Here is a 19,300-nt window from a genome sequence, read left to right on the forward strand (position 1 = left end):
AAAAAAAGGGGGGGGGGGGGGGGGGGGGGGAAGTGCTAATAAAAAAAAAATATATAAATGTAATGCCCAAATAGTCTGTTACATATTTTCATATATATTTTTACACTATTCTACAGTTCTCAAAGGTTCAGGCAGCTGATGCACAGAGGATAAAACCTCCTTCATCCTTTCCGGACTCAAATGAACTCCTCCAGGAGATCAGGAGATCTTTCTTTTTCTTTGCTGTTAGGGTTACACACAAAAAACAGACGCGAATGCAGGAGTACAACAGGCAAACGAAAATTGAAAGACATAAGAACAAGCACAAAAACAGTTGAGAATCACATCTATGCTCCCGAGTCCTTTGAGAAATAGAGGAAAATCTTGGATAGAAGCTAAACCGGAAGTGAAAATGAATGGGAAGAAAAACGGAAGATGGCCTTTAAGCACATGGTACGTGAGAGCGAAATGGAGGGATGACGGAGGCTAGCTCCAGAGGCCGGCATAGTTTCCATGTAGGCCAGAACACAAGGGCCCGCCGGCCACAAAGAGTTTGGTGCCGGAGTCGTCGTAGCAGTGTGTGTACACGGCATTCGGGAAGGAGCGAACGTCGGAAAAGTAGCTTCTCCACGTGTCATCGTGATTCTGTGGGAGAAATGCAAATAGAGAACCTGACTGATAGGGATTTTGTGCATTCATTTCAGCCTCAATCAAAATATACATACACTACAGTTCAAACGTAGTATAAACTAGTATAAAATACTTTAAATTGAGTTTATTCCTGTGATGGGAAAAGCTGAATTTTCAGCATCATTATTTCAGTCTTCAGTGTCACATGATCCTTTAGAAATCATTCTAATATGCTGAACTGGTGGAAGCATTTCTTGTTGAAATGTTGAAAACAGTTGTCCTGCATAATGTTTTTGCAGAAAATGTGATAAATGTATTTTTACAGGATTCATTGAATAGAAAGTTCAAAAGAGCAGCATTTATTTAAAATGGAAATCTTTACTGTCACTTTTGATCAAATTAATACATCCTTTCTGAAAAAAAGTATGCATTTTTTAATAATCTTACTGACCCCAAAAGTTCTAACAGTAGTCTATAATATGTAATAAGCAGGATAATGTACAGTCGGCTGATCGTTATCACAAAATAGCATTAGACAGGAAAATTAAAAACCTGATGTGCAGAGTTGTTGTTCAGTTTGCGATAATGACCAGGCTGACTGTACATTATCCCTTACATAGTTAAATTCTTCAAAGCTGTAACAAAAAGGCAGCAACCTAAGTGGGTCAATTAAGCCAATCAAATAGTAGTTATACTTCCGTGTGGACTCCTGATTAATGCAGCAGACAGCATTTCTGCTTAATGAACTTCCATATGGTAAGCAGAGACTGATGCTGCAGGCAACCAACTTCAACAGTAAACACTTTGTAAAAGAGCTTATATATATAGACTAATTAATTCAAAAGCCTGTCCAAAGATTTCATGGCAAAAACCAGGTAGGGAAAAGGAAAAATAGCATGTAAATCAATTTATTACATGTAAATCAAATGAGCAAGTTTCTAAAAAAAAATTATAATAATTGCAAAACAGCAATTGTTTGAGTATCAGATTTAGTTTAAAACAGAATTATACCACTGTTCAACAGTTTGTCGTTAGAAAGACTTTTTTCAAGAAATTAATACTTTTATTCAGCAATGATGCATTCAGTCGATTAAAAGTGACAGAAAATACATTTATAATGTTAAAAAATATTTCACAATTGTTTTCAATATTGATTATATTAAAGAGTCAGCACCAAGTCAAATATAACATTCATATTAGGGGGGTGGGAGAAAAAAAATGTATTGATGTATCGCGATTCTCTCTCCGACGATTCTGGATCGATTCTGAGAATTTCATAATTGATTCTGAGCTTAGTTTTTAACCAGATGCGCGATGACGCTGAGTTTGCTTTAGAAACATGTAGTAAAAAAAGTAGATCAAGAATCGTTCTGGAATCGGATCGTGACTCCCAGAATCGGATCGGATCGTGAGGTGACTAAAGATTCCCACCCCTAATACATATATAGCTCAAGGTCTTATCAATATGTATGCTGAAGTTTTACAAGGCAGAGAACCTGGGTCAAAAAAGGGTCAAAATGAACAATCTTACCAGCCATCCTCTTCCTGTGGAGAGTTTCAGGATGCCCTCTGCAGTGCGATTCCGGTACCCGCCGGGTGAGCTGGATGGACCATCCAGAAAACGCTGGGCCCTGATATCATAGAAGAGCAGGGAGCCTTGGCCAGTGCCTACGGTCACTATGTGTTCATAAAAGCTCACAGAGCGAATACCTAAGAGAGAAGTAAACACACAACTGAGCACCAGTTTGCTTTGCAAATTTTAACTTTTTAACTGTATTTGGAGGGGGGGAAACATACCACTGCCACGCTCCCTGGAGCTCACAGATTTGATGTTCTGAGATGACTGCCGGGGGTCAAGGAAGGAAACGTGTGCCTGAGAGCCGACTGCATAAACAGACCAGTCCAGCCCATATGCCAGACACACATTCTCCTTACAGTAAGGGAGTTTGGTAGAAAGCTCCTGAAAATCAAATTAAATGGGGAAAAACACCCATTAGACAACTGTAAAAATCTTCAAATAATGAGCTTGACAAAAAAAAAAAAATCCAAAATATGAGGAAAAAATGCTGATAGTTGTAAATGTACCTTGCACAGGTTGTCTTCTGCCTTCCACAGATGGAAATATCCATCTAAAGAAACAGCACCCAACTCCTAATGGATGAATGAAAGAGACAAAAGCGGAATCGGAGAAACAGTGAGCTTGAATAACGCACAAAGCAATCAATTTTCAGTCACGAGTCAAGGACAGCCCCTGACCTTATGGCTGTTGTTGAAGGCCAGTGCGCGCACTTTGCAGTTGTAGGGGTGGGTGTACTCTTTCGGGATGTCCTTGAGAGCGCGGTGAGAGATGTGGGAGTAACAAGGAACACCTTCCACATTCTGACGCTTCTCAGCCTGAGTCAGCACCTCCTCTGATATCTCCCACAGACCCATGGAACCGTCACGAGATCCTGCTCCAGTAAAGAAAAGATTCATTCTCTTTTAGTGGAAAAGCAGAATCTGTACACCATGAATAACATATGGTTGTGTACAACACATTAGAGATAATGAAAAATTAATCTATAATTAATGAGTCATAGTAGTCATATAGCATAAAACAGGTTTATTTTGCAATAATGACAAACTAACTGTACATTATGCTGCTTATTACACAGATGCTTAAAAATAGGGATGCACAATATATCGGCCACCATATCGGTATCGGCCGATAAATGCTAATTTTTTCTGTTATCGGTATCGGCCTGATAAGAAAATTGGCCCGATATCTTAAAGCCGATAAATAATGCATTATTTCCTTCAGAGACACTTCAGATGCGCACTGTTCGTTTGCAGCCTTTTGTGAAATTGTACATTGTAATATTGTGTTTATTTGATGTATATCTGATTTATCTCATATAGAATGCGTTTGGTTAAGTTAAAAGAGCGCTTCAGTTTACCGGTGATCGTCTTTAGCTCAGCGCACGCAGCTCAAACAGCAGTGCACAACATTAATAACTATGATTGGGAATGTTGTGTATATAACATTATATACAATTCTGTTTTATTGATCTGTCAAAATAAATGAATGGACATGAAATGATGTGAACAGAGTTGATATAAGAAACAAGAACATTGGTTGCCTGGGACAACTGTCAATTATTATAGCAGCCATTGTACAATATTTGTCTGCAGAATGCTGTGAAATGCAGAAACAAGTATTTTACAGGACGATGTGATAACATATTAGGCATGACAGCAAATTGAAAGCATCATTTGTCCTCAATGAAAGTAAAAAGTTGTGGGAAATTTCAAAAATCCTAGGCAAAAAGCAATAGCTTATGCAATAAGCAAATCACAGGCAATACTATTAGTACTCAAAATTCAAAATTTTTACCGATATAGCTGATGGAAATGCCATTTATTGATAAAATTTCTCATGTGTCGACATAATCTTTTCCCGTTTAACTTTAGCGCATAAATTCTATATCGATACTTCAAATGTCGCAAAAAATTGTTTGGAAACACTTTTTGTAGAGTAAAGCCCTGTTCACACCAAGAACGATAACTATAAAGTTAACGATATTAGCGTCCACACCAGCGAACGATATATATCTTAATTTGATGTTCCTTTAGTAGCCTACATTTATTTTTTACAGTGCACGGCTCAGTTTAAATAGCCTGTAGTCCGAGCCGTTTAGCGTGACCACCATACCCACGTGATATTACTATGCCAAGCACATTGTGTTTTACATGGATATTGGAACGCGAAGTACAACATTTTTAATTCGTTTTGGCTTGTTAGTAGCTTCTTATATTTTTATATTCTTGTTTTGTTATGAGTTCTGTTCTACCGTTAAATTTAAAGTATTTGTTGTGGAGTGAGGGGAACTAAAATAGCATGGTTTTCAATGTGTGGCTGACTGCATTTTATCATGACAATGAACAGGCTGCGTTGTCCAGTTAGTAATGCTTAACTGCATGAGTGAGGTGCCGGCACGATCACTAGTTATTCCCCCCCCCCCTTTTAAAAGTGCAAACAACTTGCACTGTGTCTACACCAAGCTGCAACCTTCCGATCTCTCTCGTGAAACCAACACGGAAACTGCAATTCATCGACTATGTCCGCTAGAGGCTGGCTCCAAAAGGGAGCCAGTCCCATTGACTCCCCATCATAAAATGCCCAATTTACAGCAGAAAAAAATTTGTTTACAGCCTGGTACAAAAAGTGGTTTTGGTCTAATGTCCGCTAGAGGCTGGCTCCAAAAGGGAGCCAGTCCCATTGACTCCCCATCATAAAATGCCCAATTTACAGCAGAAAAAAATGTGTTTACAGCCTGGTACAAAAAGTGGTTTTGGTCTATATAGCTAATTTTGCCCTTCATGACAACTGTGAGGGGATGAATTGTTTTATAATTCATCCGTTTAAATTATATTAAGCCTTAAAGTTCTGCATAATTAAGGCCGTGGCCACTTGAGTGACAGGTGGATTGCCGCTGCTTTCACCGCCGTCGAGCTAGGTGGGCATGGTCTCAGCAACCAGCTCCCGCCTCTTTGCCCATTTTCGATTATCCGGGAGTGACACGCAGTGACGCACTGCCAAGATGGCGATGACCAGCTCCGCCCACTTTGAGCTTCAAAAACGCTCTTCAGAAACCTACGGGTGACGTCACGGACACTACGTCCATGTTTTTATACAGTCGATAGTCTAGACACGTTGTTACTATACTCCTTCATTTGTGGTCATATGAGAGTAAGACATTATTCAAAACTACTCTAAATATTCCTTTATTTGTGCACATTCACAATAAAAACAAAACATTGTGCTTTTGTAAAATAAAGGAAACAAACAGGATTCCACTTTCTCAAGAGTGCATTACAAAAATGAGCCGAAATTCTGCATTTAGGCTGCTAAGTGTTGCACAGTTTTTTCTTTCGTTTTGTTAATTTATTATTTAGAAAAATATATTTTGCATATAGGTCTATTTATTTCTTTTATATAGCATATAGCTTTATTATGTTTTTCTGCATTCGCAGAAGCGATGCAGGTGTGTGACATGACCATATGAATCCTCACGTTCTGTTGTTTATGCTGCTTTTTGCATGTATAAAAATTATTAATAAAATTAATAAAGGAAAACAAATTTAGGTATTTTTATTGGGTCACAGCCACGTATCAATTCAAATTTCATTTAATTGTAATTTAACAATTTTGTCGGTTAATAATGCCTTAACGACCGTCGGTTGTTGGTTAGGAGAAATAAAATAACCAAAATGAATATTTCCCCTAAAAGTTAATCAGAAAAATAATGATAGGCTAATACAACTGCACCTATTTATGAATAATGCTTGATGATCAAGTATCTAAATAGTCTATAACAAAGTACAAAAACAAACAAACAAAAAAACAACAACAACTCATGACACTTGTTAAAAACAATTGTATGCAGGCCTATACAATTTAATAATAGGATATATAATAATGTTTTGTTTCAAATGGATGAAGAACAGGCTGCTAGCCTGTATAATTTACGCAATATGTGAAATTATGTATGGAAACAGCTCAAAGGCAATTTTTTTTTGCGTTACACCAAAACTTATGCGACAATTTGTTTTTATAGGGATGACGTCATCATGCACAGCATTTTATCGGTAAAAGGCCAGTTGGATGAAACAAGCTGTAGACAGCAATTTTCGCTCATTTTTTTTAACGCATATTCTCTTTATCGATAACAAAACAGTGCAAAAACTGGATGGAAACTTGGCTGCTGACAATGAAAAGAAAAAAATATATAATTCAAAATGTAATTCTCTTTAATGTAATACAATAATGAAAACAATCATGTCCACATTTTTTTTTTTTTTTAAATCAGAAATATCTATCTATCCATCTATAAATCATTATATGTATAAAAAAAATTATGTAACAAAATTACTTTGAAAAATGGAGGCAGGGATGTGCTAAACTAATGAAAATAATGTCAAATATTCTTAATGTTCCTAAACTGGGCCCCATTTTCGTTATGCAAAACATACTTTCTATTTCTGTTCTCTATTTTCTCTTGGGGTGAAATATAACACTGGACATTGTTGACAGGTTTCTTGAAATGTACACTAGCACTTAATGTGTTAACTTAACATTAAAGTGTTTGCTCAAAACAGGATCTACAAGCTTCTTACCGGAGACTGCCATGGTATCACTGATCCACGCAATGGAGAATATCCAGTCATTGTGTCCATCCTGTTCGAAATACAGAACCAATTTGAGTCTAGAGAAATACTTTATCTGTTATAACATAGGTGTTTTCATTATATTAGCCAAAGCTAGCCACTAAGAGCACTTGAGCTCTTTGGAGCCAAAGGCTGAAGCCACTAAACTGTTTGACATTTACACTACTTGCGCAACTAGAGCAAAGGCCGGACTCACATCCCCTACGCAGACAGGGTCAAGTGTGGGAAGTCTGTACACTGCCAAGCTGTTGGGGTTGTCTCCTCCAGTGGCCAACAAAGTACGAGAGGGGTTCAGCTCAATGGCGTGGATGCCACACCCCTGCTGGACATCTAGGCCTCCGACTGATCCTGGATTGTGGAAGGGGAAATGGCCTCCACCTCCACTCAAACCCTGGGAAACCTCTCCCCTGCCCTCTCTGTCTTTCAGCATGGGTATCCTTGTTATCTGTCCCGAGAGGACGTCCACCACAAATAGCTAAGAAAACAAAGAAAAACAGGATTAGTAAAGTCATCTAAAAGAGGATTGCAACTAAGAGATAATAAATATAGATCCATTTCTCATAGCTTCAGAAATCTTGTGAACATATAGAATATGTTCAGACAACTTTTGTGGTACTTTTATGTCATTTTGGTGCTTGACAGTCGCCATTCTCCCTCTTTATATGGAAATGCATAATTTAGATGACAGAATTTTTATTTTTGTGTGAACTATACCTTTAACTTTATTAACAGCATAAATGCATGAGTTGACATTATATACAGTACCTCTCAATAGCTTATTTAACATGAAATATTCCTGAAGGGTGACGTGTGTATTGAAAACTTTTTGTGTACTAGTATGTTAGTATCAGTGCGATACTATTATAGTTTCTATTAATATTTTTATGAATACATAACATTTTTCTTATTTCTTATTTTAGTACATCAAGTAAATCTAAATGAAAATGAGACTCATTTGTTTTAAAGCTTGTTCCTGCTAAACAGACTTGACATAATAATTTAGTTTTAAAGTCGAAATACAATGTTTAGGTTTTTTTTAAATATTTTATTTCATTTCTGTTAATGCTTTATTACATTTCAAGTAACAAAAATGTTTTGTTGTATGTATAATGTATAAAATGATTTATTTATTAGGGTTGTAACGGTACATGTATTTGTACCGAAAATACGGTATGGGCCTTTCGGTTTGGTATGCACGTGCAAAAATATAATCTAAACTTAAAATAAACTTCTCTAGAACCAATATTCTCATATTCTATTTCCCAATTCAACATCAATGGTAAACTTTAAATGGGGTTAGAATTAAATGGGAGGTAAGACCAGATCATAAATACAGCATTAATAACATTACATAATAAAAAGTATCAATCAGAAATCTCACCGTATTGCATTTGGTCCCGCACACCACCTGCCTGTGGTTGAGCCATTGGGAAGCGAACACCTTGTTGAGGCGGCCAAGGGCGAACTCTCTCTCTCTGAGGATTCCTGGGATGCGTCCAGCAGCGAATCCGCGCAGACTCCGCTGAAAGCTCCACTCATGCTGCTGTTGTGGGCGGAACTCCCTTCCTCTCACAGAACACACCACTGACCACCGGCTCTGCCACCAGTGCTGGGCATGACATGCTGAGCTGGACACGCGGGCACGCTTAATCGCAGACTGACACCAGTCAAACTGTTAGAAGGACAAAAAGGAGTTTTGTAAAAAATCTAAATGAAACAAATGTACTTTCATAAATCATACATGATTGATCAATTGCATGTCATTTTAAAGAAATGCAAATAATTGTAACAAACTGTAACAGCATTTACTGTCGGTTCCTAATAATTATCTATCTATCTATCATTTTCGGCCATATCAGCATCAAAGGCTATATTCATGGAAAACTCAACAATAATAAAACTGTCTTAATACCTATACTTCAATGAATTGCATACAACAATTTAACAATATTAGCTTTACAAACAATTAAAAACTATGTACAATCTTTCAAATTGATATTTGATATAAAAAAAAAAAAGTGTAATAATTTTTCAGATTTTTTTTTTCAAATGTCCATTAATGTACTTTGAGTAAAAATATTTATACTTTGTCTAAACAAAAAATAAAACAAACTAAAAATCAATCATTTAAAATGCTACAAATAAATTACAGCATCACAACATTATAATGTACGGCATGAAAATGGATATTACTTTGGAAAATTATTATTAAATCATTAAGTGTTTAAAAGAATATATTTAAGCAAACTGTCCTGAGCGCGTTCTCAACAGCCAGCGCGTGACGCCTCCTCTTCTTCTTCTTGCTTTACGGCAGATCGCAGAGCGATCGTTTCATGTCTTTACACATCAATGTATCGCCACGAGCCGCAGGGTTTAATTTGGTTTTGTTTGTGTATGTATTTTTGACTCTCAAAGCCGTGATTCCCATTCACCTCTATTATATGACTGACAGACTGCAACGGTTTGAGTTAAAAATCTCCGTTTGTGTTCTACTGAAGAAACAAAGCCAGCTACATCTTGGATGCCCTGGAGGTAAGCAGATAAACATCCAATTAAAATTTTGGGTGAACTATCCCTTTAATACATTAGCTTTGTTTCATCCTAGAGAGCATTGCACGGAGACATGAAAGCTGTTCTAATAGGAAGGCAAGGCATGCAGTTTCTAAGAGACGCTTTCTGGAGTGCACCGGCTTTTGAGTCCACCGGAAAACAGTGTCTTGTTTAGAAGTATCCAAGAACAACGCTCATATCTGAGGAATTTTTTGTGAGGTAAACACGGTTTAATTTTTTTGTTTAAATTCGTTTATATCACATCTGTGTCTCCCACCGGAGCTGCCACTGGACTGCGGATCTGATGTCTCACGGTATGTTTGAATAAGACTTTGCTGCATGCCGGAGTGTTATTGTATGTAACAACGCAGCATCCATGTTAGAAAGTGAATGACAATTGGTCTGTCAGGTGCTGGCTTCACATCTGAGTGGCTTGTCTTAAAGAGGAAGCATAAATGCAATGATATGGTGTCATAATCCGTTTTGGAAAAACATCGACCATACGGAAAGATTTATAGGCCGATGCCGATATTTAAAAAATTCCAACCATCAGCCGATATATCAGTCGACCACTACTTTTTATGCGCTTTTACAGTGTTGCGCATTATAACCGATCACACATGATTCCGTTGAGTTTATGAATGCAATCCCTGAAGTTGGTTCACTCTGAAACTAAGTAAATAATTAAGTAAATTAACATGATAATATAGTATATCGTCAATCTCATAGGCTGACGATAGGAAGATATGACTATGAAGCATATCACCCAACACTAACAGAACCCCTAAATTATGAGAACAATCTCAGAGGACATCTGGTTTTATGTGGCTTCCTTGCAATCCAGCACTGTGTAGGCAGTTTTGCAGCTTTTAAATACAGCTTGCATTTAAAGAAAAACACCTGGTGGCATTGGAAATTAATCACCTCACTCTGCTAACAGCCCTCTATACAACCAAACAATAAATTACCCCAAAACTGCCAAACAACAAAAGTGAGGGCATTCATCTGATGCTAACACCAGCTGGCAGACAAAGCGATCCTGTGCTCCCCAGCGAGCATCGACAAATCAAATATATCCATGACAGGGTCGAGTAAAACCAATGTACAGTGGGTACGGAAAGTATTCAGACCCCCTTAAATTTTCCGTGGGTCCAACAATCTGTGTGGGCGCGAGACTGAGACTCATTCATTTTAATGCTTATTCTTGCTAAACACTGACATCATCATGCTTATAATCAAGACATCATCACCCACATAAACAACTCTTGCTGGAATTACATCATCTGTCCAGAGCGAGATGAGTAATACACTCCTTCATGTGCTAATCTAGTCATAAACACTGATGTATCTCTACTCCAGTGAAGCTCTTCCTATCCCCCTTCAGGCCAGTAGACATCTGACTGACCCAGATCCTAACGCCCAAGTAGGTCACAACAGGATCTTCGTCAATACACGACCACCTTCCCACACAAAGAACTTTTTTTTTTCAAGAGCATCTAAGTTGTGAAAAGGATCAGCAATAACAATCAAACTATACAAAAATAGATTTTTGACAACCTACAGACCCACCTCAAGCTCATGCCATTGGCCGATGCCGTGTTGTGCTGGTTGGGATGCTCAAACATACATTTTGCGGGAATAAATCTGCAAATGGTGGTCTCTGCATATTAAACTGTGATATCAGAAAGCATTAAATAATGAAACATTTTCTTTTAATAGGCTTCATAAATGCACTACATGATGTTTATGAAGATTGAAGATTGCAATACAGCATTTGAGAATAACAAACACTCTTATCAATTTTTTTAAACTATAATAAAATGTTTATGATAATGTAATTGTAATTGATTTACTAATTGATACTAATTTATAATTCCATTACTAAATAATTTAATAATTGTTTATATTTTATAATAATAAATTTTTTTATATTTTATAATAATAATATAAGGTTTAATATGTCAATATAGTGTTACCCGAGAAATTTAAATGAACACAGTAAGATAAACCAAGACATACACAACCATTCACATAGTAAGGCCTAGTTATTACAAACATCGATAGTTGAGGCCTATGATATCAGCGCATTGTTTTTATTGATTTGCTCTTTTTGTCACATAGGGCTACGTCCAGGACTGGCCCGTTATATCCAAAATAAACCTTCAAAAACACCTAATAAGGACAGCAAGTGGTCTCACAAGCAGTGTGCTGCACTTACACAAGTTTGAGGAAAGGTGGTTTTTACGATGACAATGTAATATCGTTACAGTAATCATATATAGATGTTGTTCAGAACGAATGCATGACATGTTTTGTCTCTTATCAAGAATCATTGAGCTGCAAACGCCGCATTGTGCTATTCATATTTCTTATCTTAACAATGAAAAATAATGGAGAACTGTAGCAGATCTCAGTCGTGCAGGACGACTAGCCAGCTTATACTGTCTGGCTCTTGCTGGAGAAACATTATCCTGTAATCTAGTGCAGGATTAAGACACAGACAAGACGCATAACCTTAATGTTCAAGACAACTGATAAATGATTGCTCATTAATAAATCAGCTTACCAACGCCAGATCAATGTCAGCAACTAAGTTAACAACCTCACAGTTAGCCTTTAGCCAGCAGACTGCTGCTAACATTAGACTGCAATCTTTTCTTGTTTGTAAACTGTCACATTTCGAGCTTGTATTTCTATTTCCTATGATTTATGGGTGTTATTTCATATAAAACGAGGGGTTAGCATATGGCTCCATGGTGTTTTTGTTAGGTATAAGAGAGGAATGTTTTTACCTGTTGTTCCTTGGGCTCCTCTGCTTTCCTTTTCCTGCTAACTGTTTTTCTCGCCATAGTCCGACACGCACAGGTCCCTCACCCACATGGAGGGCAGCAGCGACGCTGGGAAGTGGATCATATAATGGCGATGGGGTTGTTTCGGCGGCCTCTGGGCTGGTGATGCGGCGCGACTAATCGAATCCAACCGAGTCGAGTCGGACGAGGCTGAATCGAATAACCGTCCGAATCCGTTGCAGTGGCCGATCACCGATCCGTTTGATTTGGGTCGTTTTTAGGGCACGCTTGTTTGCTTTCAGTCTGTGTGGAGGAGCTACAAGGGTACTGCTGCCCCTCCCCTGCACCGAGCTCACTTTTCACCGATCTTCTTTCTCTCTCTGTCCGTCGTTCTCTTGACAAAACGCGTCACTCGACAACGTACAGCGCCGCGCGCAGCCGCACTCCAGTCAAACAACAACAAAAACAAGGTCAAACGTAAGCGTTCGCGTTGGTTGCGTGCCTACGTGCGCGCGCACGACTTTCTCACGTTCTATGGCTCGTGCCTCGTGTTTCATTTTCTGCTTGTAGATAAGATATTAATTCTTACAATTCGGCGCCTTTTAAGGTACATAAAAATGTATTTCCTTTATAATGCACAATTCCCTCTGAATATAAGTATACTTGGCTGGATAAGAAAGAATGCTTTCTTAAATATTCAGTTAAATAAACATTAAACAGCATATAAAACTCAAATTCAACACATTTCATTTGAAAAACAAAGAAATGACCCTATTACGTAAATGACAATGACCACTACATTAGTGGTAGTTATGTTAATGTTTATTTAATCTTAGTAGAAAGGTTGTTTATTAGATTAAGTTATTAACTAAAGTCTATTAGGCTATAATGTATTGTCATATTTCCACATATTATATAAATAATGAAGATCATTGAGCTTGACCAGTATAACTTTTACTTGTTATAAGAATGTTTATATGAAATATTAGAATTCTAAAAACAAGTTTCAGTTTCCAGGCTCAAAGGGCATTAAGCGGTAGGAATTATGTGAATTACGCATATATTTTTAATTTCTTACACTGTAAAAAAAAAAAAAACATACATTCTTGTATGCATGTTTTGAATTTGTTTTCAAATTTGAAGGAAAAACAGCCAAACTATAAGTATACTTGGCTGGATAAGAAAGAATGCTTTCTTAAATATTCAGTTAAATAAACATTAAACAGCATATAAAACTCAAATTCAACACATTTAATTTGAAAAACAAAGAAATGACCCTATTACGTAAATGACAATGACCACTACATTAGTGGTAGTTATGTTAATGTTTATTTAATCTTAGTAGAAAGGTTGTTTATTAGATTAAGTTATTAACTAAAGTCTATTAGGCTATAATGTATTGTCATATTTCCACATATTATATAAATAATGAAGATCATTGAGCTTGACCTGTATAACTTTTACTTGTTATAAGAATGTTTATATGAAATATTAGAATTCTAAAAACAAGTTTCAGTTTCCAGGCTCAAAGGGCATCAAGCGGTAGGAATTATGTGAATTACGCATATATTTTTAATTTCTTACACTGTAAAAAAAAAAAAAACATACATTCTTGTATGCATGTTTTGAATTTGTTTTCAAATTTGAAGGAAAAACAGCCAAATGTGTCCAGCACCTCATGAAGTTGGCTGAAAGTCCAGAGTGTGATAAACTACATACCATTTTTTAAATAATTTAATACAATTTTAGAAATGGAGATTTTTTGAATCTGGTATTCCGACCTCTCAAAGATTATTGGGTTGTAAATATTTGAACAAGTGAAAAAAAATCACTAAATGATAAGAATGTTGCCCCAGTTTCAACAATGGCATCTGCTGATGCACAAAGGTTTATTTTGACTGACACACAATAAACCATTTAACACCCTTCATTCAACATGTGGAGTGTGTATTTCCTTTAACCAGTGCTCTTTATTGCTGCTGACCTTCTGTTTCACTGGAAGTTTCACCATGGTGGTGACCAGCAAGAGTCATTTACAGTTCAGGTGGATCTTTTTTTACTGTTCCTGGACAAAATCTGTGCATCATAACCACCAGTGACAGCCACACTCTGAATAGAAGAATAAGTTTAATCATATTGAAATCTGAAATGATTTTCAAGATGACTAAACTTTTTAAATCACATTTAAGAGCAATGGATCTCTGTATCGTTAAGCCCCCTGATCTGCTCTACCTGTCCATCAGGTTCACCAGCTGTGCATCAGGACATTTCCCCATTTACACTTAGAACAATAGATCTGCATTTGAGCGCTGACACGCTCCAGGCCAGAATGCTCTTTGTGATACAGCCAGCAGTGTGTATGCTGTATTATTTTCAGCCTTTTCTAGTCTGTTCAGCCTAGACTGAGGAAAGCTTTTACAAAAAGTAGAAGAGGAAGAACCCTGTACACCACGTCACTTCTTTTGAATAATCGTTTACTGGATGGGTAAGCCTCTTGAAATCAGTCAAGAACATATGCAGGTCATATTTCATCTTAGAACCAGAAGAAGAAATAATAGATTTTGCACCCAAACAATTTTAGGACCATTAATTGTTGTTTTTTCACTAAGACATTTTTCATGGCAAGTAAGCATCTCTCTCACTCCATGTCACAGTGATATATATATATATATATATATAAGTTATTTTGAGGGGACGGCAAATTTACACTGTTATACAAGCTGTACACTCACTACTTTACATTGTAGCAAATATACAGTATATATTCAAATTTAATTTCTTGTTTTTTCTTTTGTTTTCAGGGTGACCCAGAGAACTACATTAGACCCACTCTCACTCGCATCAACAAGCACTCAAACAATTCAATTGAAATTAGACTATTTAAAAGCAACACAAAATAAATTGCACATGGAAAGTGAGTTTAAGAGGATGTTTTTGTACCTACAATGGTGAAAATTAATAATAATAATAATAATAAATGTCACAAAACCTCTCAAGAACATATGCAGGTCATGTTTCACAAAATCTATCTATCTCTATATATATTCTTTTTTTTTATCATTATTATCATTAAGTCTATTTTTGTATCATTACTATTACTATTTTTATTATTGTTATTACATTATTGCAAAGGTACTGTAATATTATTTTGTTGCAAAAATTCAGTAAATGTTAATAAAAAATGTAGAGCTTGTGTTTAATTCTTATGAAAATAATGGGCCCTAAAGCAGGCATTGTTTTGTTTATATGAAAATCTAATTTCTTAGGATTTAGAAGTGGAATATGACCTGCATATTTCATATGACATTTATCCATTGATAATCAGAGGTAAAACATCTGTATGAAAAAGTATGAAGTTAGACCTCGGGCTTACATTTGATTCTAAAAAGATTCTAGTCAAGTCAGTTATGTTAATTTGTTACATCAGGAAAGTACACTGCATAATACTGCTCATTTTCCTGTATTCCTCTAAGGAGAGAGTCAGAATATCTTGTTTGAGGAAGTTGGTCAATCCCATGTGAGGTAATGTGGAGACATTTGAACAGACAAACAGGTTTCCTCAGGTGACCAAAGCTCTAAAAGGCCATTCAAACAGTTTCTAATGACCCAAAAAATGTGCCACAAACATTCACAGACTCACTTTCAAATCATTCTATTGCACAACTATCATGAGCACTACCGTTCAAAGGTTTGGGGTTGGTACGATTTATTAATATACAACTTTTTTTTTTTTAAGTCTCTTATGCTCACCAAGGCTGCATTTATTTGATCAAAAATACAGTAATAATGTGAAATATTATTACAATTGAATGGAACTGTTCTGTATTTTAATATATATTAAGATGCAATTTATTCCTGTGCTGCAAAGCAGAATTTTCAGCATCATTACTCATCTTCAGTGTCACATAATCATGAAGAAATGATTCTAATATGCTGATCTGCTGCTCAAGAAACATTTCTATTAATTAGCAATGTTGAAAACAGTTGTGCCGTTTAACATTTTAATGGAAACAATGTTATTTCTGTTTAAATTTTGTGACAATGTTTTTTCAAGATCCTTTGATGAATATAAAGTTCAAAATAAGTGTTTATTTGAAACCGAAATCTTTTCTAACATTATATAAAGTTATAAAAACTGTCACTTTTGATCAATTAAAATGCATCCTCGCTGAACAGAAAAACAAAAGAAATCATCTTGCCCCCAAGCTTCTGAACAGTTCATGCATCTACAGTTTTTAGCTTTTTCAAGAGATTTCAGAATAAACCTCATATTAATGTTTTAACCTCATTACTGTTATTTTTCTCAATTTCTTTATTACAGATGGAAACCGACAGTGTATCTTTACAGATCTTTAAATATGTTTATATTAACATCTGTGATTCAGTGTGCCTGTGCAGTAATTGCATGTCAATTGTTTGAAAATGTGGCAGCATCGTTTAAATTTCGCAGCTCCAGCTGAACTTGCCAATTTCTCTTGCCAAACGTGTTCATTCCAGTGCAAAAGCCAACTGAGCAAAAGTTTACTGCAGTATTTTTTTTTTCTGTGAACTTACATAATGACGATTAGTTCTGTTAAAGCAGTTCCTAATCAAAGAGCAAAGAAACACAATCTCAAAAAAGGACAAATGAAGAAAGATAAAGTTTCCACCAGTCGAACATATAAGCAACGTATGAACAAACAAACAGCAGAGACAGAATAGAGAGAGGGCACTTCTGTGGGGTCTGTTCTGCCATGGGTTGTATTTATGAGTGTTCAGGTTTCAGTTTCGAAAGCCTGTGTCCAGCAGCGGGAGATGGCAGCGTAATAGCTTCGAGTGTCACTCCGAGTCCGTATTCTATCAGTGGGGATCCGCTCAGCTCTGTTTCTCCAGCACCGCCCATTCTAGCCTGTCCCCATGGCAATAGACACACTAGCCAATGCCGATTCTCAGAGGAGGATTCAGCTCCTCCCACTCATCATCATTCTAAGATCACTTAACAGACCTACAGCTGAGGAGAGATGAATGCACTGTTGAGTGGTGCCATCAATCCCTACCCCAAGAGGTATATCTTTATTAGGGTACAAAATCAGTTGTCTTGTCTTAGAGACAGCCAGGACCCCTCTGAGAGCCAAAGGAGGGGAGGCTCCACGAGGGGAGACTCTCGGGGCTCAGCTCGCAGTCGCTCGGGCCATCAGATCCTCCAGCGCCTTGTCCTGGTCGTTATTGTGCACGAGCAGTACCTCTTTAATAGTGTCCCTCTCAAAGCCCATTTCCCCAAACCGAGACATCAGCTGCAGAAACTCCAAAGCCTGAGGAGAGAGAATATGGTATAAATTCAAACGCATATTGTCATCATTTATTCACCCTCGTTTTGTTTCAAACCTCTATGACTTTTTATTCCGTGCAACATTAAAGACGACGTAATGCAGAATGTCCTGGCTGCTCTTTCTAGACAGCAAAACTAAATGGGCCAGACCCAAAATAAATAACAACAGACATACACATTGTCCATTGGTCTTCTGAAGCAGTGCAATAGCTTCATGTAATGAAAAAGGTGTTTAAGTCATTATTAAGTTCTCAAATCTAATTTAAGCTCATTTTTCTTTCAAATACAGTGCGTCAAGGCAACCATTTGCAAATTATGAACTCAATGGGATTTGATAGCTATGGCAGAGGGGACAATTTTCTTAAATTTAAGATGTAAAGACTTCAATTCAACTTACATTTTTGCCAATTCTAATATCCTGACAGGCTATATTTTTTCAGTCCCAATTTTGAAAAATAGCACTGCAATATCTCACTTTGTGTTCCATGTACACTATAGTTTGGGGTCTGTAAGATTTAGAAAATATTTTTAAACTTATGCTCACCATAGCTGCATTTATTTGATCAAAAATACAGCAAAAACAGTAATACTGTGAAATATTATTACAATTTAAAACAACTGTTTTCCATTTGAAAATATTTTTTAAAATGTAATTTATTCCTGAATTTTCAGCATCATTACTCCAGTCTTCGGTGTCACTTCAGAAATCATTCTAATATGCTGATTTGGTGCTCAAGAAACATTTTTTATTATGATCAATGCTGAAAACAGCTGTGGTAATATTTGTGTGGAAAAAGTGATCCTTTTTTCAGGATTTTTTATGAATGGAAAGTTCAAAGGAACAGCGTTTATTTGAAATAGAAATACTACAAAATATTATATTAAAATATAAAAATCTTTACTGCCATTTTGATTAATTTAATGCATTCTTACTAATAGTAAAAGTATTTATTTCTTTTTAAAAAGATCAACAGGCAAACGTTTGAAGACCATTAGCTCATAATAGGGTTAGTTTAAGATTTTAAAAGAATTATATTTAGTAAGAACAGAGTTGTTAGAGAGTCTGTGAAGCATATAATATTTCCTCACAGCTTGTGTTGTTTTTGAAAATCAAAACGCTTAAGACATAGTTAACTGCACAGTTACTTATAGTAGATGGATGCAGTTAACCATCTTAAGCGTTTTGATTTTCAAAAACAACACAAGCTGTGAGGAAATATTATATGCTTCACAGACTCTCTAATTGAGAAAAAAGATTGCCACTTGATCACTTAGAAAACACAACATAGTCCAAGAGCATTCAATTACAAGCATTTCTTGGACTGTAAACAGATAAGCCTCTTCATTTACAGGAAGTTTGCAACCTAAAACATATTGATAAACTAAGCATACTAAAATAAGTACTAACACAAAACTATATCCCACGCTGACAAACATGACGATAAAACCGATTTTGAGGTCATTTCACCACCCATGACCTCTTACATAAAAAGCATAACAGCTGATCAGAAGGAGAAAAAAAATCATAACCAGTCTGGTAACTACATACAGCTAACCGATTTGTTGCGTAATAATAAAAACAACAAGAAATTCATACAGACAGCAAGCTAGATGAGTCCAACACCAGTTCAATTTCAACAATCAATCTTTAGATATTATACTGATGATGAGACAAGCTGTTTTATGCTGAAGCTGGATGATGACACACATTTCTCCCTGGCTCCTTACCAAGCTACTACGATTTTCTCCTTTTCTGTCCGTCATATTAACCAAATAGGGAAAAAACGTATGACCTAAAACCAAAGATCTGATACTTACGAACTAGAGAAGCACGGAA

At 36.4% G+C, this 19,300-nt stretch overlaps 1 protein-coding gene across 1 annotated transcript; it reads right to left on the reverse strand.

The window, feature by feature from the left end:
- Window positions 1-46: 46 nt before the first annotated feature.
- LOC107584538 (DDB1- and CUL4-associated factor 12) lies at window positions 47-12,604 on the reverse strand. Its single transcript, XM_016271188.1, has 9 exons — window positions 12,159-12,604; window positions 8,198-8,488; window positions 7,013-7,291; window positions 6,766-6,826; window positions 2,866-3,059; window positions 2,695-2,760; window positions 2,407-2,569; window positions 2,141-2,319; window positions 47-624 (listed from the first exon to the last, which is right to left on the reverse strand). Exons 1-9 carry the CDS (start codon window positions 12,213-12,215, stop codon window positions 466-468), a joined length of 1,449 nt encoding a protein of 482 aa, XP_016126674.1. The 5' UTR covers window positions 12,216-12,604; the 3' UTR covers window positions 47-465.
- Window positions 12,605-19,300: the final 6,696 nt, after the last annotated feature.

Source organism: Sinocyclocheilus grahami, unplaced genomic scaffold (assembly GCF_001515645.1).
Source record: "Sinocyclocheilus grahami isolate Dianchi unplaced genomic scaffold, SAMN03320097.WGS_v1.1 scaffold61.1, whole genome shotgun sequence".
Classification (NCBI taxonomy): Eukaryota; Metazoa; Chordata; class Actinopteri; order Cypriniformes; family Cyprinidae; genus Sinocyclocheilus; species Sinocyclocheilus grahami.

Coding starts and splice junctions, on each gene's coding strand:
- LOC107584538 (XM_016271188.1), bottom strand. CDS start 12,215: ATGGCGAGAAAAACAGTTAGCAGGAAAAGGAAAGCAGAGGAGCCCAAG. Junction 8,489..12,158: donor AGGAGCCCAAGGAACAACAG/GTAAAAACATTC, acceptor TCCTTCTAACAG/TTTGACTGGTGTCAGTCTGC. Junction 2,320..2,406: donor CTCCAGGGAGCGTGGCAGTG/GTATGTTTCCCC, acceptor CTTCTCTCTTAG/GTATTCGCTCTGTGAGCTTT.